The sequence below is a fragment of the Syzygium oleosum genome, unplaced genomic scaffold (assembly GCF_021117445.2).
Source record: "Syzygium oleosum isolate NSW1041296 unplaced genomic scaffold, Sole_v2.1 Sole_v2.48, whole genome shotgun sequence".
Classification (NCBI taxonomy): domain Eukaryota; kingdom Viridiplantae; phylum Streptophyta; class Magnoliopsida; order Myrtales; family Myrtaceae; genus Syzygium; species Syzygium oleosum.
This window is the reverse complement of record NW_026607532.1, coordinates 1,424,227-1,449,720: the sequence shown is the minus strand read 5'-3', so window position 1 is coordinate 1,449,720 and position 25,494 is coordinate 1,424,227. Positions and strand designations below refer to the sequence as shown.

Below are 25,494 nucleotides of genomic sequence, written 5' to 3'. Positions count from 1 at the left end.
CTGCGTTGACGTAAGTTTGGTTCGGTTCTTTAATCCAGGAAACCAGCTTGAAATCGAATAATGCTGTGCATTTCATGCATTTGAAAGGAACCAAAAATGGTACATTCCCGTTGAGTGCGAGAATCACCTGTCCATACGCTCCGGCACTCGTGTAAACCGTTCTGCTCACCATCTCCGGAATGTCTCCGGTGAGTTTAAGGCAAAAAAAAAAACTGTCCCAAAAAATCGTAAATCTATTGTATTATTGTCAATTCGATCATAAATTTTCCAATTTGGTCAATGTAATCATAAATCTTTTGACAATTTTTCAATGTAGTTCGTGCGACCAAGTTTGATCGGAATCTGCTGACATGACTGTCCAGTTGGCACCGGTTGTCTTACGTGATATGGTCAATGGCTGACGTGGACAAAATGAATCAAAACGACTCGTTTTGCAATCATTTTAAAATTTTCTTATTTTTGTCCTTGTCTCTCCTTTCATTTCATTTATTTTCTTTTTAACTCCACCGTTGATCTTCTTCGCCAGCCACGCTCTCGGTGGCCACGGGCAAGGGTTGCGGTCTTCGCTGGCGAATGTGAAATGCACCTGAAAGAAGAGCTCGCATAGATTTCACAGAACCAGTAGTTGTGTTGTGTGCACTCTCGCAAAGTTAAAATCTCTGATGAACTATTTCATGGACGTTCTTTTTGATCGATCAAGCTTTGTCAGTTTCAGTTTTAGCTTCTTCCTCTCTCACTCGCCCAAGCCCTCCACGGCAGTGGCCACAGGCAAGGTTGCGACCTCACTTGTGGTCGGCAACCGGCGAAGGGAAAAAGATGAATAGGAAAAACAAGAAGAGAGAAGAGAGAAAGAAAAGAAAAGAAAAGGCCGCGTTAGCGATTTCCTGTCATAATTGGCTAAATAGACCGCATTGGAAAATTGTTAAAGGTTTAGGACTACATTAGCCAAATTGAAAAGTTTAGCAATGATTGTGCAACTGTACAATAAGTTCATGACTTTAAAATGAAGTATGGATGACATATTGTGACATTTTCGCAGCTGAAAATGCACAGATATATAGTTAATATGCTTAGCAGTGAACTTTTTTTCGAGATAATCAACCACGTAAGTCATATAAGATGACATTGGCATTCTTTTAATGTTGTAATCAGATGATATTCTAAACTAGAATTCACATATCAGTCTAAATTTTGCTCAAATATTCATGAAGCTAGGTAATCAAGTAGATATTGTAGGATTTTCAAAGTAAATAATTTAACCTGAGTTCACTAAGGAGGTCAATTATGCCTATTAATTGCTAAAGACAGGAACCAAATAAATATCTATAAAAACTCGATTTGGTTAAACTGAAATTCTTCCTCATTAATTATGCTTATCAATTGTCAAAGATAAAATATTGATAAAAAAACTTGATTTGGTTAAACTTAATTCTTAATCTAAGTATGTAATTACTTACTTCATTCATGGGAGGTTGCGGAACCTTTGACACAATAAGAAGGCAGGTCCTACCCACTGAAGTAAGTTCTTGCGTACATCTAAAGGAAAATCAATAATATCAAATTAATTTCAATTATTGAATAAACGGATGGCTTAAAATGGCTTGAAAAAAATAATAATTCAATTGATAGTCCTTTTTCAAATTTGTTGGTGTAGGCTACATTATATATATGTCTCGTATTCTTTCGAAAGAAAAAGTATTTTATGCATACGGTCATATAGTTACAATTGCACAATCGATCAATCGCTTTGATCGCATGATATCATCTTTGTAAATAAATGCGTTTGAAAGATGTTGGGTTTGCTTTAAATTATTTTCAAATATAACATATGGTATATTTCCCACGAAAATTACTTGGGTAGGAGGGACCATTTTTTGATTAATTCGTAATTATTATGGTAAGCTCAACCCAAAAAAAAAAAGAAAAGACAGAGAGAGAAAAAGAGAAAAATCAAATATTATGGGAATCGAATCTACACCGTCCATCACGAGAGCTAGGGTTACACTGGCTCCTCTTTGCTTTATAAACCTTCTTCTCCATTTCGACCTCCCTCTCTCCTCCGTTAGGCACCTCGAGCGGGCTTCCTTCGAGCTTTTCTGCCTTTGACGTGCCGACTCTCGGTGCAACCTTCTTGAACGTGAGTACATCCGAATCGACTTCTTTCTTCCTAGCAACTTGGTGTTGTTACTAATTCATCTGTTGTCTTTAGAATAATCGATTCGTGCAATGCATTCTTCCTCCTTTCACGTGTTTGTGTTGGTCGAGCTGAGCGGTTTTCGTTTGATTGACTTAATGGGAAAGTGGTCATTGATGTGTTTGAGGTTCACCCTTTTGTTTTCTCGTGTTTTGTTGTGGAAAGATTCGAACTTTCCTCGGTAAACCAGCCTCATTCCGTAAATTTGAGTCTTCTGGTGCTTCGTGTATGCTGGGTTACTTGACGTGTTCTCAATTGTCATCTGGGATGATGATGATTTAGAGTCTTGGGGTAGTTAAGAGAACTCTGGAGATTTAAAAGTATTGTGCCGCAAAAAAAATTCGATTTTTTGCGAGGTTTTGTTCTTTCTATTAGTTCCGTCTGTAATTGTAGACAGTTTTTCACAGTTTTTGCTGTTGGTTATACCCTTAATGGCATGTATATCAATTTGATGTGCAGTGTGAAGCGATTGAGTTACTTAGCATGTGCCAAAAGAAATTCGACAAAATTATATCTTTTTTCTGATCTGCCAGATGACAATGTCCCTTGATATGCATTTCTGATAACTTCAGTTGGTCGTAGATGACACTGATTATGTTGTTGTTAATATCTGACTGCTTTGGATGGAAATAGATCTGTCAAGATGTACACCTCCAGGAGGAAGATCCATAAGGACAAGGATGTTGAGCCCTCCGAATTCGAGGAGATGGTCGCACAGGTCAGTGACGGGCAGATGTTTGTCACTTTCTCTTGTGTTCTGATGTTGCTTTATGTGATTTTGAAGTCGATTTAATGTTGTTGCAGACATTCTTCGACTTGGAGAACACCAACCAGGAGCTGAAAAGTGAATTGAAAGATCTTTTCATTAATTCTGCAGTGTATGTCTATCACTACCTGGCTTTCAGAAACAATGCTTTTAAATCTGTTGGTTTTATATGTGTGTCATTGATCTATCTCAATTTCATTATATTGTCTCTAGTGAAATGGACATTGCTGGGAACCGCAAGGCCGTTGTCATCTTCGTCCCCTTCAGACTGAGGAAAGCTTTCCGCAAGATTCACCTGCGTCTTGTTAGGGAGCTGGAGAAGAAATTCAGTGGCAAGGTGCGTGTTATTTGAAAGGAATTACTGTACTCAGGCAGCGTGTGGATTGAAATTTTGTTTGACTTAGGTGAAAAATAAGGTAGCATCAGTGCTTCCAGCTGTTTGCAACAACTCAGCAAGCACGTGTCATTGTTTTTTATTTCTAGAAAATGACATGTGTATGTGCTAGAAATGATGATGTGTCTCAGTCATTGGTTATGGTAAGGTGAGAATGCTGTTGATAGGGAAAGTTTATACTTCTGATTGTTATGAGATTGGGGAATTTTCATCTTTCAGTATCTTGCCGTAAAAAGGGAGCATTCCTTTCATTTGATGCGGGAGTCCATGTGGGAGATGTCGTTTTTGTGATTTTATATTACAATTGCTAAGCCTATTGTGTTTTGAGCAATTGTGTTAATATCGGGAATTCTAGTATTGGATCCTAAAGTAAAACTACATTTGCATGAGATGTCAAAGGGTAGTGAGTTGTGATGATTGCTTGAAGTTCATGCTAGTTTAGGGCCTGAAATTGGCTGCATGCATTGAAGTCGTCCTTATTTTTGTAGGATGTAGTCCTTGTTGCCTCCCGCAGAATAGTGCGGCCACCAAAGAAAGGCTCTGCTGCTCAGAGACCCCGTACCCGCACCTTAACGGCTGTTCATGATGCTATGCTGGAGGATGTGGTGTATCCGGCCGAGATTGTTGGAAAACGTGTCAGATACCACCTCGATGGATCGAAAATCATGAAGGTCCTTTCCACAAATCTGTTGAATAATGCAACCGCAAGAAAACTCTTGTTATATTTTTATTAGAGACTTGGAGCTGGTCTGACTTATGGCTGTTACATTTGTCCAGATTTTCTTGGATCCCAAGGAGCGCAACAACACCGAGAACAAATTGGATACCTTTGGAGGAGTTTACAGGAAACTTACAGGAAAAGATGTAGTGTTCGAATATCCGATTACAGAGGCTTGATGAGCTTATCTTTGTGGAACTGATGGTTTTTTTGAGAGTTTAGCTTGCATTGAATAGGGTCATTTGAAATTTTGACTGCTTAATATTTGATTCTGTATCCTACATTGGAGAAATGAAGCTTGGGTTTGGTACTTCTCATAAAATTTCTCTCTTCCTAAGTTACTTTTAAATTACTGAAGTTCTCTTACTAATCTAGTCTCCTGAAGAATGATGATATCATAATGTCGATGAATGTATTCTGATTGGAGAAATAGCCTGACGAAGCGGCTTCTCGAAATTTAGCCATCTTTTGTTGTCTTGTTTCAAATATGTTCCTTTTGACTTTTGGACTCCATTTTAAGCTGATCTCACTTTCGGCTAAGCAGAAAAACAGAGGAAGGAAAAGGGATGGTTCGAGCAGTGCGGCGGATGCAAGATATCTGATTCTTAATTTCTCAAACGGAACACTTTGTGCAATCTCTGAATCCGTCCAAAGATACCAGTGTTTATACTTGAGTAGCGTCTTATATCGTGGCCGGGTTTGTAGAACGGTTTGACTGCGTGTTTGTTGTGAGCGTACCGGTTCGTGTTCCTCCAAACTAAACTACTTGAATGGATCGATCAACTGGGTTTCGGCTGACACTTTGATCTAATTCATGAGACTTTCAAAGGGAATTGGATTCAAGATATGAAACAACCAAAAAGGAAACAAACCTGCCGACGATTCCATCGGATCGGGGATGTAAACGTCCTACATCAAACACAATGTAGAAGACAGAAAAGAGTGTTTTAACTAATCCAAATACATCATCGATCACACTTCAAGAACACTACAGAAAAATATGGAACTCTCTACATTCCTCTTCAATTTATTCTTCAAAGGATCAAATATCATATCCGTGCAAAAATGCCAAATAGAACGATCCTCGTAATTATTGCGACTGGATCCAAACCTCAAACAGAGTACACTTCCTTGACTAGATGGAACTGTGGAAGGTACAGGGTAGTGATAAACCGGATTTTGCTCTGGAACTCTAAGCTGAGGAGGTTGCAGCAAGAGCTTCTCTTTGCCTGAGATCAGAGAGTCTACAACTACTTCATGAAGAACTATGTTATAATTCCCCATAAGACTCGCTTGATCTCAAGGTTCATGCGTATACATGATAAAAATGAATGATTTACATACATAACGGAGATACCGACAGAGGGCATAACAAAATCTTTTGTCCTACACCTGATTTAAATCTGAGATTTCTTGCCGTTTTCCAACTCACAAGACTCGAGAAACCTGTCATTAACCCCTGCTCTATACAATTGCAACTCGGTCACAGATGTCACACGAATTTCCACATTCGCAGGTACGAATAAAACATTGCCTTCAGCAACTAAATCTTGCTTCATGGACCCCGCATGTATCGTTCCTGTACCGTTGGTCACAAGAAAAATGGAAGGACCCAGAACTGCAGAAAAGACGGTTGATGTGCCCTTGGGTAGTACACAGTGGTCAACCTCAAATTCATCAAACGGGGGAATGTATCTCGTTATGTATGCATTCAGAGGTACTCCTTTCAGGATGTCGGGAAAGCCCTGCAAAAGAGATTTCATTACCATGTTTTTTTGGGTAAAGGATTTCATTACCATGTGAACCTTGCTAAGATAGAAGATGCATCATCCTTTGACCAGAAAGGCATCTCATAGGTACAATTGAACCATTCTTCACTGAAGAGAACTCAAGAAAGAAAAAACAAACCCCAACATTTCACAGTAAGAAATACTAACAGTAAATCCAGTAAAAAGCGAATCACAGAATCTACAAACATCCCTAACAATACGATGTCCATGCACTACTAATTGTAGATGAAAAAAAAATTTTGATCCCTTTTGTTCTGATTTAAGGGCAGAGCAAAATTCTTCTGGCAGATCTCTTTGAAATTAGGAACGAAGAAAATAATAAAAATGATGTATTATCTCTTAACACTTATGCATTAAGCACGGTAAGCAAGAGCATCTCATTGGCAAAGAGGATAGAAAGGACTTGACACCTGCTTGTAAGTGAGCATGGAGCAAAGAGTCTGGATATCCTTGCTCTTAGGAGTGAGGCCAGCTCGCACAACATTGTCAGATGTTGCCATGCACTCAATACACTCACCAGATACATATGCATGGGGTTCGTTTGCCCCCAGATACAATGCCTCGCCCGGATTAAGCCTCACATAGTTGAGAAAGAATGCTGAAATAACCCCCACATCAGCTGGATATTGCTTTTCTAGCCGCAGCACCAGCTGTTCCTTATCTGTCAATGGTCTCGCCTAATGTAAACAAAAGAAAATCAAGAACAGTCAGCAATTATTACCTACAGGAACTTTGAAAACAAGGAGAAGAGGAGAGTGAAAAAGGAAAAAAAAAAAAGCACTTGCAGCATTCAGTAGGAAACCGGACATCTTGCCGTGAATTTGTGATAGTACTTAAAAACATAAATATACAAACTATTATTGGTCGCAGATACTTTAGTCCAAAAGAGTGTCAGAACGTCTCAATGCTCTAGTGCCAAACTATCATGGTAGCAATTACCTTCTGACACTCAACTGAGAATGGATACACCCAACTACACTGACATGTGCAAGGAACAGGTCACGGTGAAGTGAAGATTTATAATCATAGGACAGTGTGCATTGGACAATACAACTCTCCTCTCAAGATGTGCCCGCCTCCAACTTCTGCCATGAAGCCAGTTTCCATACATCATATTATCAAAGGTCATGTTATTTTGGGAACCTAGTGTCGAGTATTCTGCAACTAGAAAAGGAAGTACGATACACTCAATTCTTAGAAGGCCTCCAATAGCCGAAAGGTAAGAATCACAGTTTTGGAATTGCTGACTGAAACACACTGACTAGATCCCAAAAGAAATTCACTGACAAACAAGGAATTGAGTGCTCCCACTCTCTACCATTTCCAAACTATCTAATTGATCTGACTACTGTTTCACAACTAAATGATTACTTCGTAAAAAACGCTGAAGGATTGTAATTGAGGAACAGAATATGCCGAACTTCTGGAATTACCTGACTCTCCAACTCCAAACGAATTTTTATCTGGGAAACCGACAAAGCAACTATATCTGCACTAGCTGACATGAGTTTGGTAAAAATCGATTGCAGAAGAGACTTGGCTTTCTCCTCTTCTTGTTCATCCAGTCTAATGAATTTTTCAACATCTGTACTGCCAACTACTTCCACAATCTCTGGAACATCACGCAGCACTTGTTTAAGTTCCTGCACAGAACATAGCAGGTTCATCCATGTGAATGAAAGAGGAACTCTATCCGACCAACGCTCAGCATGCTATAGTCACCAAAAATCAAAACCGCCCATATAAAATACCATGACAGATATCAAAGCGTATTTATTGCTCCAATAAGAGAAACATGTAAATCTAGCACACATTACTAGGTCAACCTATCGTCCTTTTTCATTTACCTGTTCTGCTGGTCCAAAGGCACGCTGAGAATGTGAACTAAGCTATTCACTTTTCTACTATTAGTTCTGACAAGAATCACCGGAACTCTATTAAATCTACCAGGATCTGCATTGTCCAATTATCTTTTTATACAAATTTGTCCTGTTTACTTTTTCTTGCATAAAGAAGGGGTAGGAAGGGAGCAAAGGGCATCAAACCATATGTCCAACAGTGGTTTTTCAAGAAAAAATATCAAATGGGAAAAATGAATACAAAAACATAATTCATATGATTTTGGCCAAGATCAAGAACCCAACTATCCATTTCCCCCCAAACCATACTGTATCACTCAAACACTAGGCCATGTTTATTTGTTCGCCTCCCTCGAACTTTCATGGAGCTCGACTAGGGCATGTTACACTACAAGTGTATAGTGGCACGTATAAAGATGACCCATCAGTTCAGCTATCCAAGAAGATGGAGAAAATTTCAGGAGGAGGATATCCAATGACAGTACTCAACCATTTACTCGAGAAAACTCTCATCAACAAAACGAATTGCAACAAACACCTAACCTACATTGTCCAAGCAACCCAAGGCAAAATATCATATGGCGCAAATGATCCTGAAAGACGCAAACTCTGACGAAACTCTAAAGTGACGGTACCTCAATGCTAATGAACCACATGAATTTGTCTCGATGATCAGAGAAAAGCAAAATCCGAAAACACTACCTCCATGCTAATGAATCCACAGATGGCCTCGAACTTGGTTATGGCCAAAGCCATCTCGGGCTTGTGATTAGCATCCTTGTAAACATTCGGATGTGCCTTGTGCAAAGCCCCCGCCAATTCCTTATCTGGGTGAGCCTGTATTGACAATGGTTTTGCGATTGAAAGCACCTAACACACGCCCAAAAACACCAAACACCAAAGGAGTTAAAAAACAAACCCGAGTTTTCACTTTGAGGGACTCGTGCAATTCAAAGTCCAATCACAATTCACGAAAAGAAGAACAGACCAGAGGACCAATATAAACTGCATTTCAATCTCAGGATCTCCAACCATTAAACTCAAATTCCGCCAAAAAACAGAGGAGAGAAAAAAAAGAAGGAAAGACCACCACCGTCACACGTGTCTAAAAGCACGAACACTTACTAATCACCGGCTGAGAAGCTCAGAACCAACCACCCTTCATCGCCGACACTCCCACAAATTAAATAAAAAAAACACACACAAATTGAGCCTTTGCAACCCTCGATCGGCAAAGCCCGGGTGATCAAAACCATACCTTGAACAAGAAAGGGAGATCACAGCCCCACTGGGCCACGACCTTATCGCCAAGAACATCGGGATTGCTCGAAATCCAAGCCTTCAGAGTGACGTCCCGAGAGATATCGGGGCCCCCATTGTCGCAACCGGCGGGCAACGGGAAGGAAGGGCCGGACTCGTGGGTGCCCATCCAGAACTCGGCGTAGGGCCTCTGGACGTCGGCCTCGGCGCCGGAATTGAGCGCGAACAGTTTGGCGACCCGGGATTCCATCCCGCTGCGACCCCAATCGTAGTTCTGGACGGAGCATCGGAGCCGCTTCAGTTTCGGGTACCGAGACTCCATCCGTCACCGCGCCTGCCTCGTACCCAAGACGCCAAGAACCAAGAAGAAGAAGAAGAAGAAGGAAACGAGATGGGCAGAGAGAGACAGAGAGAGACAGAGAGCAAAGGTCAGGAGGAATGCGGGAGAGATGAAGGAGGAGGAGGGGAGGAGGGGAGATGGGGAGACGGGTATATAAGAATGTACGGCATGGGGAATGGCTTTTTCTGCTTTTCGAAGCGTTTGAAAGACCGGGCCAAAGAGAGGGAAATTGCGTGCGCAAGAGACGGAGGGAGACCGAAGGAAGAGGGGACGCGATGGAACGTGAGGTGGGGTGGGGTGGGGTGGGGTGGGGGAGGCAAAATGCTTATGCAAAAAGCGACGGGGGGGACGTGTGCAGCATCGATGCCATCGGCTCTCTCTCTCTCTCTCATGTTCATCGGTGGTGGGGCGGTGGTGCTCCCTGCGTCCTTTGGAATCAGATTCCACGTTATTCGCACCACGCCCCGCACCGCCCCCCGCTTTTTCCCCTCCATTCCTCCGCTGCTGCTGCTGCTGCTGCGCTGCTTCCTTTCTCCTCCTCTTTGCTGCTTCTCCTTCGCGTTGGGCCCCCAAAGGGATGAAGACGACAGATCTTTCGAAATTTCGATATGTCTTTCCATTTCGCTTCCTTGTTTGTTCTATGTCTTTGCATCGATCGCACCTGGTATTTCTCTTTTTAACCCAGAATACATCTGAAAATTTCGTGTTACCTAAATATTGACACGTACATTCATTCATGTATAGTATCGACTCGAAAATTGGTTTGGTACCTTTTTAGAAAGTATATAAAACGCTGGCCATTGACTCGAATGGTTAGAGACTTTACGCTTTAAAAACACTCCAAAAAAAAAAATTGCACATAATGCTTTGACAATTAGTTTACTATCCGCATAAGATCAAATCGTTTTTAGGCGTATATATGGTGGTAAAGAGTGGGAATATATAGTGATTCGGGAGATTTATTTAAGTTCCAAACTTTAAATAGGTGAATAAAACCAGAAAGCAATTGCCAAACTTTTTTTTTCTTTTGGTCGAGTCAAATTGCCAACACTTCGGAATGGAGAGATTGACCAACTTTCACCATCAAAATCCCTTTCGAATGCACTTAATTTGCGTTGAGAAGACTGCTCTTTTAGTTGACTGGTGTGTGCGTTACGGGTGGGTCAAAAACCTGTTTCGAATTCCAATTAGCTTGGCCATCGATTCTCTTCGACCTTCCGGATTGATTCCCGAGCACATGGCAATCCACCCGAGAAAGGGACCACGCGGTTGATGAGTTATCATCAAAATTCAGTGCCACAACTCTCGATCCGTGTCTAGATAGATTTTTATTTTCAGGGATAAATGTACTGAAAGTCTTAAAACTTGATAGAAAAGTGTAATTAAATCCCAAAGCTTTCAAAAAGTGCAAGTAAGTCATAAAACTTGTCACGAAAGTGCATTTGAATCTTTAAACTTTTATTAAGTTCTAAAACTTGTCAAATTGGTCTAATCAAGTCATTCAGTTGATCGCACTTTTCGAAAATTTTAAGACTCGACTGCACTTTCGGACAATTTTAAGACTCGATTAAATTTTCTGAAAGTTTTAAAACTCAATTACATTTCATGACAAGTTTTAGAACATTTAGTGTACTTTCCCTTATTTTTATTTACTTAAATATTACGATAGACGCCCTTTGAATTCTTTTCTTTCGAAACCCTCGAAACAATTCGAGTATATAAATTTTGAAATGTAAATTCATCCGTGGTATTTTTGTAATTCTTTGAAATTTGAATGCACTTTTAAATTCTCTACTTAATCCTAAACAAAGGAGGTGTTTCGAGCGACTTTTGCCGACTAGGAATCAAATGTCCTTTATTCCGAAAAAAAGAGAAAAAATAAAGGAAAAAAAAGAGTCTAAAAATCTTTTTGATACGTGGCGACGGTCTAATCAAAGGAAGAGAATTGCCACAAACTTTACATGGGGGTGTGCCACATCCCACGTTGTAGATATCCCTCCTTTTTTAAAGTGACGAGGACAAATTCTGCTCTTTTGGATTGGATAAGAACCGTGTGCTGTATTTTCAGATTAACATCATCAATTTGGTGAGCCAAATATATAAAATAAAATAACATAAAAAATCGAAAAGATTAACGTCATCCTATGCGGCGTTGCGTGGGAAAAATCGGCGCCCGCTTCGATTTCATCGGTCCATCGTCGTCCCACCGTTCGACTAAATTTCAAACATGAGCTTGCTTGCACTTTTATGCCGATTGCCTTAAAGTTCTCAAAAATATGTTGCGGCCTTTCAATTAGCCTCGCGAGTCTTGGATTGAGATACTAGGGGCGCGAATCAAACCATTCCGTTTCCTTATTTTTTTTTTTTTTAATTTTTAGGAATAGATTTGGAACATAAATCCATTTGGTAAAATAATTTCATTTTTCTATTTCCAGGATAAAATTTTTAGCCCGGAAATAAGTTTGGAATAGAAATAAAAATTTAAAATTTTCTTATTTTTAATTTTTAAATTAAAAACAAAAATAACAATTCTCCTTTATTGCTCGCCCTCGTCACTCACCTGTTGCCACGTGGGCCATTTGCCACCGCCTGTTGGCCATCCCCCAGTGGTCAGCCATTCGCTGCCTCCCATCGTTCGCCACCGCTTGCCTGCCGCCCGCCTCCGCCTGCCCACTTAATAATTCGACTTTTATTTGACACGAAATATCTAAAACCATTTTATAAGTTCATGAAAGGGGAGAATAGCAACGAATCTCTTTCGAACGTCTTGATTACGGTGAAGGTAGAAACGTTCATCGATGGACTTTTGGCCCTCCTAATAATTACGTGCATATCATTCGCATATTTAATTACGAAATCATTTATGTATTTACGGGAAAATACCATCACGAAAGCAATCAGCACGCCGTTTCGCACTAATCAAATCAAGAAAAAGAAAAGAAGAAAGGGGGGACAAAAATTCGGCTGCTACGCCTGCCGCACGTGACGCAGGATCTGCGGGGCCCCACATCTTCCCTCGGCATCGCGATTCACGCCGTGAGGCGTCGGTGGAGATCGTCGGTTATAAATAATTGATGCCAAATATAATTTTTTTCTTTTTTATTTTTTGCTGATTGGCCCCGGCATTTTGCGGGGAGGGCATTTTTGTCATTTCATATCCCAGGGGTATTCCCTCTCGAAAAAATAGGAAAAATGGTAATCAGAGACAGGCAGGCATGTAGGACGCCAAAAAGGCCAAAAAAATAAAAATAAATATTTTTTTAAAATATTTTTTTATGGTACATGAAGGAAAAGGAATCTTTGATTAGAGAGAGGAGAGAGGGGCTTTTAACTCATTATGTAATATGGTTCTTAAATTTTTAATTTATTTAATTTTATCTCTAAACTTTAATCCCCAATGTGCAATGCGATCCCTAAATTTTTAATTTGTTCAATGTGATGTATGAATTTTTTATACATGTTGAAAGTAATCCTTGGACCAGGGATAATATTGAAAATTTTTATATGGTTCAGGGACTAGTTTGAACAAAAAAAAAGTTCCGGGACCGCATTACATATCGAGATAAAATTCAGGGATCACATTGAACAAATTAAAAGTTCGTGGGCTATATTGCACATTGAGTTAAAGTTTAGGGACTATTTGTGTCGTTATTCTTTTCAAAAACTAAAATTCGGATGGATTTTAGGGGGTTATTATGTTTTTGATGCGCAAACTTTCACCCTGAATCTTCAAATCTATATTATGATATTTTTCCATTTTGGGTGTTTAAGAAGACTCCTTAAGTATACATGATTATTCATGTTAGTTGGCTACCAAACGAGATTATCTATGACCTTACTTGTTTGGCTTCGTATTTTTTCGGATTAAACATTTTACAAACTCTAACCACAACCTTCACACAATTTAAAATGTAAGGGTGTAAACCAGATGGTTAAGTTGGGTATGGATTATGGATGGGATTTTTGGCCTAGTGCAGTTCGAATAGGCTAGGCCTGACTTTTCCAAGTCGAGTTTATAGCCTGGCTCGAAAAAAAAGAAGATAGTCAAGACCAAACTATCCAGTTCAATTCGGGCCAGCTTGAGCTAAAGCTTGGATATTTTTTTCCAAAGTATTATTAATTATTCAATGTCGAACTATTGCAAAATTAACATAAAAGTTACTTAAAAGTGATTGAACATATCTTTTAGTTCAAATGAAGTTAAGAGATCTATAAGTACAATCCAAAAAGCTTATTCAGAGCATGTTGCCATTAGGTATTTAAGGCCCTAAAATTCGATATTTTGGCATGTTTTGGGCCACTTTTTTTCCAACTTACATGGTTATTTTGATAGTTTAATCAATTGGTACACTCAGTTAAAGAACTAATAAGTATTTTCCTAATGAAAAGTATCAAATATTTTTCAAACTTATTTTAGTACAAATAGAAACATAAATAGGGCCAAGTCATTCTTCTAGTTCTGGCTCAGTTCGAAACATAAACATAAAACCCCGCCCGAATACGAATCAAAGTTTGTACAAAACACTTTAGGAATGTATTAACCTAATTATATGGGCAAACTACTAATGTAAATCATTCCGGAAGTTTAATAGAGTTAGATTGAGTGCAAACTTGCAATTTTGTGAGTAATGTGAAGTGCTTCACTTCGAATAAAAACTTGTGAAAGTCTCTAATGAGCATGGGACCAACGTTTGGTCCAAATGGTCATGGCATGTATAGTTCCCTAGCAAGAATGTCCATATTTAAGTGAATACCAAAGTAACATGATTGGACTGTAAAAAGGCATAATATCATTGCATATCTTCAACAACCATCAAATAACTCCTAATTTTATACATTAAAAAAAGAGATAATGTTCATACGAATCCCAAGTCACACAAGCACATGGAATCTTTCCTCGATTCTTATGCGCTGTCCTATCAGTACTATATATTAATATATGTATATTGGCCCACAATATAGAGAATAACACATTAAATTAGACATCACACATTAAATTAGACATCAATTATTAGAGTATCAAAGGTGACCCACTTCGACATCATTGTTTAGCGATTAATGACACATATAAGTGGCACATGCCTATTGTGTGCTATTCTAACATTTAAAAACCAAATCATACTTTATTCAAGAGCATATGTAATTTTCCACGAGCTATAATAGGCAGTGTCCTTTTCAATCTTTTTTTGTGGGCGAGAGGGATCGTATAAGGTGGTCTGAGTCCTTATCAATTTATTATTCTGTATTTAAATAAAATTTCACGGCCCATTTGTTAATAAATTCACATAATACTAATGGTGCTATCACTAAGGAATTTGGACAATAGAAAAGTTGCTAAATGAACTTAAATTGTTTGAAGTGATACTTGACCTTTATTATTTCCATCTATCTATATAAACACTCTGTTTGTTTCGCGGAAAACATTTTCCTCAATTTTTTGCGTTTGGTTCGCTTAGGAAAATGAGTCAACAGAAAACTTATGCTTAATTCAGGAAATGATTTCCTTTGTAAAAAGTTTGAAATTATTTTCCAAAATATGACTAGGTATTGGCGCTTGACTCGAAACTCTATACTTGGGCACGGAAACCTTAATGCTGGTTCTCGAGTCTCCGACATTCAGGATTAGGTCTCTGGCGCCCGAGCCTAGGCCCATTAAGGCTGTACTCGTGACCCCGGTGCCGATGCCTGGATTCCTAACACCCATGCTCGGGTCCATCAATGAGGAGCTTGAGACTCTGATGTCTATACCTGGGCCCTCGGCGCTTGCACCTGGGATCTTGGTACCCGAGCTAGGATCCCCAACGCTTGGGCCCGAGTCCACAAAGGCTGTGCTTGGGTCCATCAAGGTCGAGCCTGAGACTTAGGTGCTCATGCCCCAATCCCCAACACCAAAGTCTGGGTCCATCGAGACCAGACCCGAGACTAGACATGGCCACGGGCCGGTTTTGGCCCGGAACCGGCCCGGGTCAAACTCGGGACTGGCCCGTTGACCGGGCCCGTGGTTCGGAACCGGAACCGGCTCGTGGCCTACGGGCCCGGTTCCGGTTCCAAAAAAAAAAAAATCTCTCATTTGCCTTTTTTTCCACCTTTCCAACGCACTTTAGTCACGACCCCAGTTTCGAGAAAGCCCGATAAGGTTCAATTAATGCAGACAGAGGAAGAGAGAGAGAGACCCAGAGAAGGGGAGAGAGAGACCCATCAATCTTTTTGCGCTGTGCCCATTTGCTCCACGTTCAAGTAGAGCTCAGAGTTTGGGAGGAAAGCTCCTTGGGGACGACGGAGAAGAGAATGGCTTGCGCGAAGGAGTCGCGCGCTGCCTCAGCGGAGGGCGCGAAGGTCAAGGGAGTCCACAGTGACTCCCACCCACACCCACGCCCACCTCCTCCAGTCCTCCTCCTCCAAATCCCTCCTTCCCCCCTCTCCCTTGCGCTTCCTCCGGTCCTCCCCTTTTCTCCTTCGCTCGCCCCCCGTCTTCCCAGATATGACCCCCGCCGCTATCGCCGCCGTCGCCCCCGCCCATGGCGGCAGTCGCCGATGCCGACGGCCCCTCCTCCCCCCCTCGCTACCCTCCTCCTCCTCCCCCCTCGAACCGGAACCGGCCCGGAACCGGAATCGGAACCGGCGGTTCCTGAACCGTGGCCATGTCTACCCGAGACTCTACTGCCTGTACTCGGTTCTTCGATTACCCATATCTAAGTTACTAATGCTCGAATAGTGTGTCTATTTAGGAAAATCAAATCAAAATTTTCATATCAAACGACGAAAATATTTTTCAGCATATTTTTAGGTTTCAACCAAACATCAGAAAATATTGTCAGAAAATAATTTAGTGAAAAATATTTTTCAGAAATGTTAAATTTTCCGCAAAACAAACGGAACCTGAATATAGAGTTTGTTTTTGTTCAGAAATAAATACAATAAACCTAAAAAGTAAGAACAATCAATTTTGATAATTCTCATGAGGCGAAAGAGGGGCAAATGAAAAAAGAACCTCCCCGGGGTGTGCTCTATTCGGGGAATATACGAAAGGACGAGGACCTTTCGGCAAACAATCCTACTTTCATCTCCAAAAATTAGGGTTCGATGTCCATGTCAATCAGCTCGAGAAGCTTGCCACCAACATCGATGGCGGAATCCATTTGCAGAGCTCTCCGGGACGGCGCGTTGGAAGGCGAGCACGCGCCGGCTCTCACCATCAAGGACTCGATCGGCTCGCCGCTCGGTTCCGACGTCTTCGCCCACGTCCTCGGTCAGCTCTCCTCCCACATTTTGGCGGGAAAGTCTCAGTCAAGGTCATTCCGGTGTCCTGCTCCTGCTTCCTTTTTCTTTTTTCTTTTTTAAATTTTTGTGGCATATTTATGGCAAAACGATTTCTACTTCCTGAGTGATGAAATTGCATCTGGTGCGGCGATTTTTTGACTCTTGACGTTTTGGTTGATTTTGCCGCGGCAGAGGGCTCGTGCTGGTCGCTTTCAACCGGAGCCCATCTTTTTATGTGAATTTGCTGAAGGAAAGAGGTCTTGAAGTTAACTCGTCTCGGAAATGGTGATGCATCATCGTTTTTGAACTTGTTAAGTTTTTTTTTTTTTTTTTTGGGTTGGTTGGTTTAGTTTGATTGCGGAGATGGGATAGAAAGTAAAATCTGGAATGCCAAACTATCTGGGAGTAATTCGATTTTGGGGGATAGCATGAACAGACCTCATTGGCAGTTCAAGTACATCCCTTCAGTAGCTCGACCCGTACTGCTTTTTCTATTTTAAATTTGGTTCGGGGGTGTGTACCGTGCGGGAAATGGTGTTGATGTTGATGAATGCAGACCCCCCTGACGCTTTCTTGTAGGATTCAGATATTGGATTGTTATTCGGATCCCCATGGTTGGAAGGATCGCATTGTGGGGCGAGGAAAAGTGAATGATGTTACGAAGGAAGCTTCCGGTGTGTCCACTCTTTGTAAGGATGTGAAGGACATGGATAAGCTGTGTTCTTTAGCTGTTGAACTGGGGAAAGGTAACTTCATCAATTGCATCTGAAGCTTAGCTGCCGCTGTTTATTTGTCCCGTTTGGTGACATTGTCTCATGGATGGCCATTAATCATTGCAGGCTTGATTGGAGAAGGGAAAGGTCGTTTCTCTTTTGCATTGGACTCGGTAACAAAGTCTTTATTTTTTTCATGTAAAACATGTACTACTCCTGCTGAGAGTAATTCAAATAAAGGCCCTCATTCGTATGAACCTGTTTTTCAAGTGTTAGGGACCTAGGACTATTTTATGTCATGGTGGCACTTTTAAGGCTCACCAATGAATGCAAAAATAATGAGAAATAAATGTGGTTATCTTGTTCTAGTAAAATCATTATGGAGGACTTGTATGTTGTGAGGATGATGCTTGGAAACTTCCTATGAAGTACCCAGCAAGCAGAAGGATCGGGCAATTTGCTCTATACAACGGGTCCACTAAAAGTTGTTTGTTTTGGTGCCTAGAAGATTCTCAGAAACTTCTTATCAAGCACAATCAGAGGCCTTCTTATTTATATTATTCCCTTTCTGAAGCACACATAACCATGTGCCTATTGACAGTATTATCCTCAGGGAAGGCTGTGAAAATGAATAGCATAGTCTTGTTTCAGCTAGTAAAATTAAATGGTCATTGTTCATCACCTGCATAGAGTGATTATTTAGTTCCTTAGATTTTTAAGTTCCATGTCGTTTTCCTTGTTCAATTGAAAGCAGTTTCATTAGATTGAGCCCTTCTCGGGTAGTAGTAGTACTCTACTATACTCTTTTATCTCAAAGGACATGCGTAACAATGTTTACTTTCTTCTCTAGGTAAAGTGATCAACTGGTATAATTTATAAGTTTCAAATTATTGGTAATTGCCCTAAACTTTGATGCAATTGTTAGTCATTGTTGCGTAAGAGAAATTGCCATATTGTTTGTACTATAATTACAATGACTTATGTACTGGCAATGTTTGCGGATTAGGAGAATGTTGCATAGGAGTCCTTGGACATGCCATGTTCTGAATTGAGTGCACTGTATTTTGTTAGACCAAGTTCTATATGGGAAGCTTCCATCTTAATTGGATATATAATAGTTATGAAGATTTGTTTACACTAGATATAGACTCTACCGAGGCACTGGATCTTTCCACAGGCATCTAAGTCCCTGACCCATATTTGGAAGAAAGAGAGAATAGCTAATAATGGATTTGGAAGCATTAATTTCTGTAACCAGGGGAAAGAAGTGTTTGAGGAACGAGTGGAGATGAACAACGAACCTTGATCCACAGAAGAAACATCGATGACTGTTGGAACAAACTGATTTATGTTTTTCACCAAGCAAAAATGAGTGTTGTGTTTGAATTTCAGTGGCACAAGCTGAGCAATATCCTACAAAAGGTCTTTTTTAATTATATTTGTGATGAAATGTTCTTTCTAAATTCCTAAGAAAATGTACAATTTCAACTGGCAATAGTTATATAAACATATAATCTGTGCACCAATATTTTGGTGATCGTTGTACAAACTTTTCTTTTGCCAAACACTGTTTTCTGCCAAGTTGGATTTGAACCAGCATAGACATATTGCCAACGAATAAACTGAAGAGTAACAGCAGCAAGTGATTAACAAAAAATTATTAGTACAAATCAAAAGTGACATATAAGATGTTTGTCATAGGAGCTGGCCAGATCTTTATTCGACTCGGACAAATGCCCTGTTTATTCTGTACATATCAAGCTATTATTTCCTCTACATGCAGAAGAATTCATATTGAACCTGCAAAATATGTCAGTTTAGATTAATTTTTGAAGGTGAAAAAGTTTGTCTTACCTTCATGGAAAATTTACTTGCATTGAAATGAAATTATTGTCAACTATATGGCTTTGTTTGCTGAAAATTTATTGCCATGGGGAGAGAATAGTTTGGTCAGGATCAGTCAGTAATGATGAGTATTTGCTGTTTTAGCCACAGAAAGAACTTGCATGCCAGTATTGTCTTTTTCCAGCTGTCCATGCGATGGAATTTCATCTTTTTCTCTTATAATAGTCTATTTGGTTATCTCATCAGGTGAATGAGATGTTGAGGTATGCATCTGTACGCTCAGTTGCACGTGTTCTCAGCGACCTTCGGAGCCATGGTATGTTCACTCTCTGCACTGGCATATGCAGGAACATGTTACTTTTCTTTTTCCATTGAAGTTTCTACTTTTGAAGTCTAGTGATTGTAATATGGACAGGGAAAAAAGCTCTTTATGTAAAATTGTGTTCCTGATCCATGTCTTTGTCAGCAGGTCGCACAAGAGACTTTTTGACTTCGTGAAATTTCGGTTCTTTTAAGACATCAAATAATGTAATTATTTGTCTTGGGGTGTTAAGTAAACAAACAATCTGATATCAACTCACGTCGTCCTTGGTTGTTCCTTATTGGATGCTTTTGTTTTAAAGTACCTTTTATGGCCGCAGATCTGGCTTCCTGTGTCTTCTGGTTGTTGCACTCAGACCTTCTTGAAGACAAGGTTGCTGCTGTTTTTGATTACATGTCCTCTATGGTGGCCAGCATAGAATCTGCAATTCCAGCTTCCAATGGACTGAGGATCTCCTTGGAAAATTTATCTCTGACGGAACAGAATTTTAGAAAGGCAAAGTTTTTTGTCCGTTTTAAGCGACGGAATGGTCGTGTGCGGCTGATGGTACCTTTCTCTCTCTCTCTCTATCTAATGCATCATCCCTTGATTTGTTGTGAATGACGCTGAAAATACTGTTCGGATTACATGAATATGTGATCTAGAGTGAAGAAATTACTATTGAAAGGTCTGGCATCGCTTTTTCATCTGTTTCAACTGATGGTGGAACAATGGGTGGAAGCATTTTGCCAAAGGTTAGTTGGTTTACTTTAAGATGAGAGAACTGACTGCTTGGTTCTTGTTGAAGGTCCATTCGTGAAATGCTTGTTTTGGCAGGTGCAATTTAATCTACAACTGTCAGAGAAGGAGCAGATGGATAGAGCAAAGGTCATACTTCCATTCGAACACCAAGGTATTAATACAGTGATAGGGTTGCAATTTATGTATGATGAAGACTGATAGTATGTTTTGGGTGCCATCTCACAACTGAGCTACATTTTTTCTGAAAATTGAAGCACTTACCAGAAACCTCTGCTTTTTGTTTTAGGAAATGGAAAACCGATTGAGATATATGATGGCCGGAGATCTCTTGCGGACAAAAATAATGAGGCGGCCGGAACAATGCAGATGACAGATTCTAGCAAGGGCGAGATAATTTATCTTCGGGATTCTGATGATGAGAGACCAGATTCCGATGAGGACCCTGACGATGATTTAGATATATGATTATCTTACCTGCAATAGCACTTTTGATACTTCAGGAGCGACAACCTGGTAAGCTTTCTTTCTATGATTCTCCTTGACTCCCTACATGTTAGAGTAGGGCAATTACTGTGCGGTTTTATGCACTTGGCTTGGACTGAATAGAGATCTCTTAGCTTCCAGAAATGCTTAAAAAGAAAGCATCTCACTTCTTCAGAAAATCTACACTTTTTGTCCTTCATGATGATGTAGCTTACCCTTCTGTTTTGAGTTTTCTGCAGTACTTTGCAGTCTAGATATTGACAGAATGTGTTGAGAAGCTTTTGATTAGCTAACTGAATTGGATCTGCATACCCAAAATGGCTGTGATAAGTGATAAGCACTTTGTATGAGGGCAAGTGGGTTTTCCAAATAAAGGGCTGTTTGCATTTGGTAAAGACGTGCCGCTGGGGAATTATATTTTCTCATCAAGGATCCCACTCTAGCCTCGATATCTTCCAAACCTCCCGATCCCATCTTTGCAAGCCTTATAAATCCATATTTGTCTTTTTATGTTCAGCCCCTCGGTGATTTTTTCAGTATGGAGTCATGACTGGATTACCATTGATTGACAGTTTGTCTTCAATGCTATTGCTGCTATCATATCATCGATGTGGCCAACAATTACAGCAGTGGTGGAATATTTTGACTTCTCCAGATAGGAGGTTCTTTTGGCGGTATGGATTTTCATTGGCTCCAGAATACATCATGGAAGTCACTTGAAGTGGTAATTGAGTGTGAGTTCTTAAGAAGAGAAGATGTCATGAGAGCTTTTGTGTACAAGTGTTGGTAACTTTTAGGAAACTTAGCTTGTTTTTGTATAGAGAATCTTGGGGCTTGAACTTCATTAGATGACCATCAAAGGTCACGAAATCAAAGACTGCAGGGAGTCGGATATTAAATTCTTGGATAAGTACAACTTTGTCTATGCTTCAACGTTGTTTTGGTAGTGGAAAATGGAGATTGCCCAAGAAACTAGCCAGCAAATGGGTTGTAATGGCAAGAATATTTAGCCAACATATTGTTCTTTATTGCCATTATCTAGAAATTACTCTTTACCTCTTACTCATTATGTTAGAGCCTCTGTTCAATAAATGATCCAGCTATTTTCATGCAATCAAATCACTATGTTTGGAGTGAGAAAACCTTCCTAAGATTGTATAGTTGAACGCGATAAAGAGAAAAGCCAGACTTAAAGGCAAATTTCAGGGCAGCGGAGCAAATCAGCATCTTTGTAATGAATTGTACAATAAATTCACCATCATTGGACTTCCCGACTTTGCATGTTTGGGAAAAGTTTGGTACCTGCGTGTTTATGTTAGTGAACTTGTTTTATGTTTTACATGGATAAAATGGTGGGCAGCAGCTCTCGTGACGCTGGGAGTTGGAATGTTGGATTTTGTTCATATACGTTGGCTTGCAATGCACCACTCAGTCTTTATATGTTGGTCGATTTGCACGAGATCGACCATTTTCTTTGCACTTTCGGAAATGGAGAGATATAGCAAAAAAGAATAACCCTGGTGCGGTCCAATTCATTGAGTAACACCAACACACTGTTTGCTGCCAATACCCGAGTGTTTGGCCGCTTGACACTTATTTTAAGAGTCAAGATGCACCAAACCCGCATGAAGTGGAGTTTGGCAAGACAAAGTGCCTAGCTTAGGCTCAATTGAACCAGAGAGTAAGGCTTAGGACAGCTGAAGGGCTTAAATAGAAATAGTAAGTCTATACTGTTTTCAGAAGCGGAGGGAATTTATGATATTAACTAATGTCTTACTATCAACATGGAAAACAAATGTGGAGAAACCGGTAAACACTGATTTTTATTATCATTTTAAGTGCTTTATTTTCCTGGTTTAGTTCAGGTTGACATGGTGTGCACTATGTGCTTAGATTACTTCCTTTTCTTCATGGTTGAGCGTGGAAGATGATGGTGCTGGGATCTATCTTTATCAGCCAAAAGGTTTATAGGCAAGTGATCTCAATCCTATCACACATCTCCTAGTCTCTTCTGATCAATGAAAATACTGATACCACTTCTTAACCTCTCTGATTGTATCTGAGGGAACAAAACAATGGCTCTTGGATCGCAATTTGCACTAACTATGCGGAACCTTGATGTGTATGTTTTGAGCGAGTATCGAGTTCCAGCATCCATACCAAGGCATTTGCTCAAATAGCCAAGTGTGCAACCCTATCCATGTATGGATTGAACCCCTTTATTCCTCATGAAACACGAGAGATAAGAACTTTTACAAAAGGCTATTTTCATGCTATGGATTCCCACAAGCTAGTGAATGGAAACATTTGTAGTAGCTGGGTGGACTTCTTTAAGATTAATATTATTGTACTCATGAAAAGGTGGAATCACATCAAGAAATTTGCTTGGCCCTTCAGATGGAGAATCAGTCCATCCAAGTTTTGCCCCCCTTTATCCTCAACAGAATGTCAAGCTTATAAGTCAAGCACACGTTGTTGCGCACTTTGCTCATATTAAAACAAAATCACTCGATATAGGCAGAACTTATCAGGACAGGAAAATATGCGAAACACTAAATAAAAGTGAGAATTAGAAAAAACTGATATGGTGATTCCGAAGTTGAGATTTGATCAGATTTTGTAGTAAGCCAAAGGGGAGATCTCTATATATACACACTGATTATTTAGGACTTTAGAGCTGTGACGAGAATTGGTGAAGCCTTCAATATTCCCTCAAAGGCTTCCGATATGCCAACATATAGGTTGGAGATGTAGGAAGGTTTGGGGGAACCTTGAAGGCTTACACCATGTTTTTGAAGAAAAATGGAACCTTCAAGTGAATTGGCGAAGTCCTCGGTATTCCCTCGGAGGCTCCCAATATTCCATCAGATATATTGGAATATTGGTTGCATCTGAGGGATATCGAAGGCTTACTCCATGCAGTTAAAGGATCGTATCCCATTGAGTTTGGTCGATCATGCTGATGAAAGAACAGAGAACAACTGAATCATAAAGCGTCAACTTTCTAGAGCTGATACGTAGGTATGTTAGGCATCAATTCTAATGGCATTGCTGCATGTGCATTCTCCTTTTTAATAACTCCACGGAGAAATCTTCTCTCGAGGATTCAAGCGAGTGCTAATTGTCAACCGATCAGCAGGTATAATTTATTGTCTCTCTCTATCTCCATGTCATTTGACTTGCATCAATTCCTGGACACATTCATAATGTTACCATAGTGCATGTCCTAACTTCTAATTCTAAACGGTCTGCTTACCCTTGTTTATTCCAATGGATCATAAAGTTAAAGTTTTTGAAATCATCTGGGGATATTAGGTGATTTGTAAATTAAGAGCACTGGTTTTGTTTAAACGCGAATTTTCTTGTTTTTGGGGTCGAATGATAAACATTAGGAAACACATAATTAAAATCAGTCCACACTCCTGTTCTCCTTCTTCATAATATCTTAGATTATCCAGAGCATCGACTCTACTCAGCTTGCCCTAGGCCATCACTTATTAAGTTCATTCTTCATGCACGTGTTTCTCCTATCAGTTCATGCATTCTATGTTATACAATGAAGCCTTAGAACAATTATAAAGAATTGATCCAGAAGTCCTTTCAGTAACAACTCTTCCTTTATCATATTCCTAACCGATTTGAGGCCTATGATATATGCAGTCCACACAAGTGCTCGTGTGCTGAATTTCAGCCCTAATGAAAGGAACAAGCAAGAACCTCAAAGAATAAGTGCTGCTTTGTACGCAATAACCCTTCAATAAAACTAACATATACAAATTAGAAAGGTCAAGAGCTTCAGATACAAACTAGTCCTTCAGAAATGAGAAATCAGATTAAATGGCTAGACCAGATAAAGAGAGTTCTGCAATTTTTGTGAATCATACCGAGAAAAAGACACTATTCCTACCGAATGAAATGCATAGGAAGCTGATGTTTCGGAAAAAATATGAAGTCAATCTCCTCGAACCTGCAGGACCTGCACAAGCAGTTGATCTTTCCGCTTCCACCCTCCGGCTGATTATCTGTTGTTTATCATACGTGGACACTCCTGGACAACCTCTCTCAGAATTATCATTCTTGTCATTCTCACCTATCGTCGGTGCATCCTTTGATGGTCCTCTGGAAGCAAAGGGCTGATCTGATGTCCCTTCATGTGTTATCGGGTGAGATAAGGTCAGATACTAGTCATGCGATATTTCTCTACCTTCTCCTTCATCTCAATCCCTTTCTAAATCAACGTTGATCCCTGTACGTACTTTCCCCATGACGAGTCCAATATCTGTAAGATGTATCGATTGCCCTATCAAGTAGATGGTTTTGCATTCCAAAAAGAGTTGGCCAATAAAAATTCCTACTGTGGTGGCATGGACAACGAATTTTCCCCTCATTCCTTATGTGATTTCTAACGATCTTGATGAGCGGATTCACACCCGCAGTATACTCAGGAGAAAACCTATCCCCCACCGACATCTTTCTCCTATCCATTCCTACCTTTATGCACAATCATCAACAAACTTACTAGAATTCATCTCAAGTAATTCTTGTACTAAAATTGTCACCTTCCTAAAGAGTGGGGGTTCTATCCCATTCAGAACCACACAAAAATTTGTATTGTCGCTCACTTCTTTCATTTTCAAGTAATTTTGACAGCATTTCACTTGAGTTGAAAATGTCATAGCAGGGTTGCTGTTAAAAGACAACCGTACTCCATATCAATGTAAATTACCGCCGGATTCCCAAACAGTCCGATGAGGACAATTCAGAAGCAGTATGTAAAATCGAGTACCGTTGTGCTTATTAAAAAACAAA

The 25,494-nt window shown here is 40.0% G+C and overlaps 3 protein-coding genes across 4 annotated transcripts; 2 read left to right on the top strand and 1 right to left on the bottom strand.

The window, feature by feature from the left end:
• Window positions 1-1,981: 1,981 nt before the first annotated feature.
• Window positions 1,982-4,394, top strand: LOC115681465 (40S ribosomal protein S7-like). The gene is made up of 6 exons (XM_030605428.2): window positions 1,982-2,137; window positions 2,828-2,912; window positions 2,999-3,072; window positions 3,174-3,297; window positions 3,843-4,025; window positions 4,132-4,394. The coding sequence occupies exons 2-6, from the start codon at window positions 2,838-2,840 to the stop codon at window positions 4,249-4,251; spliced, it is 576 nt and encodes a 191-aa protein (XP_030461288.1). The 5' UTR covers window positions 1,982-2,137; window positions 2,828-2,837; the 3' UTR covers window positions 4,252-4,394.
• A 667-nt stretch (window positions 4,395-5,061) lies between these two features.
• On the bottom strand, window positions 5,062-9,583 carry LOC115681413 (mannose-6-phosphate isomerase 1). Its single transcript, XM_030605355.2, has 5 exons — window positions 8,980-9,583; window positions 8,424-8,591; window positions 7,296-7,505; window positions 6,273-6,539; window positions 5,062-5,817 (listed from the first exon to the last, which is right to left on the bottom strand). Exons 1-5 carry the CDS (start codon window positions 9,301-9,303, stop codon window positions 5,470-5,472), a joined length of 1,317 nt encoding a protein of 438 aa, XP_030461215.1. The 5' UTR covers window positions 9,304-9,583; the 3' UTR covers window positions 5,062-5,469.
• Window positions 9,584-16,395: 6,812 nt separating this feature from the next.
• LOC115681391 (elongator complex protein 5) lies at window positions 16,396-21,747 on the top strand. 2 transcript variants are annotated; one of them, XM_056306941.1, is made up of 10 exons: window positions 16,396-16,613; window positions 16,774-16,866; window positions 17,161-17,327; window positions 17,421-17,467; window positions 19,386-19,455; window positions 19,781-20,007; window positions 20,106-20,195; window positions 20,278-20,353; window positions 20,489-20,715; window positions 21,203-21,747. In XM_056306941.1, the coding sequence occupies exons 1-9, from the start codon at window positions 16,405-16,407 to the stop codon at window positions 20,665-20,667; spliced, it is 1,158 nt and encodes a 385-aa protein (XP_056162916.1). In that variant the 5' UTR covers window positions 16,396-16,404; the 3' UTR covers window positions 20,668-20,715; window positions 21,203-21,747. The 2 variants fall into 2 exon arrangements, with proteins under 2 accessions (XP_056162916.1, XP_030461184.2); XM_030605324.2 differs by having other exon boundaries at window positions 16,398-16,613; window positions 21,258-21,747.
• Window positions 21,748-25,494: the final 3,747 nt, after the last annotated feature.

What these genes read in the sequence shown, in the direction of transcription:
- LOC115681413 (XM_030605355.2), bottom strand. Translation starts at nt 9,303, where the DNA reads ATGGAGTCTCGGTACCCGAAACTGAAGCGGCTCCGATGCTCCGTCCAG. An exon ending in ATCTCCCTTTCTTGTTCAAG is followed by an intron (nt 8,592 to 8,979) that starts GTATGGTTTTGA and finishes GGCGTGTGTTAG; the next exon opens with GTGCTTTCAATCGCAAAACC. An exon ending in CCATGCTCACTTACAAGCAG is followed by an intron (nt 5,818 to 6,272) that starts GTGTCAAGTCCT and finishes TCTCTTTTGCAG; the next exon opens with GGCTTTCCCGACATCCTGAA.
- LOC115681391 (XM_056306941.1), top strand. Translation starts at nt 16,405, where the DNA reads ATGTCCATGTCAATCAGCTCGAGAAGCTTGCCACCAACATCGATGGCG. An exon ending in CAGCGACCTTCGGAGCCATG is followed by an intron (nt 19,456 to 19,780) that starts GTATGTTCACTC and finishes TTATGGCCGCAG; the next exon opens with ATCTGGCTTCCTGTGTCTTC. An exon ending in GTGGAAGCATTTTGCCAAAG is followed by an intron (nt 20,196 to 20,277) that starts GTTAGTTGGTTT and finishes TTGTTTTGGCAG; the next exon opens with GTGCAATTTAATCTACAACT.
- LOC115681465 (XM_030605428.2), top strand. Translation starts at nt 2,838, where the DNA reads ATGTACACCTCCAGGAGGAAGATCCATAAGGACAAGGATGTTGAGCCC. An exon ending in TCGAGGAGATGGTCGCACAG is followed by an intron (nt 2,913 to 2,998) that starts GTCAGTGACGGG and finishes ATGTTGTTGCAG; the next exon opens with ACATTCTTCGACTTGGAGAA. An exon ending in AGAAGAAATTCAGTGGCAAG is followed by an intron (nt 3,298 to 3,842) that starts GTGCGTGTTATT and finishes TTATTTTTGTAG; the next exon opens with GATGTAGTCCTTGTTGCCTC.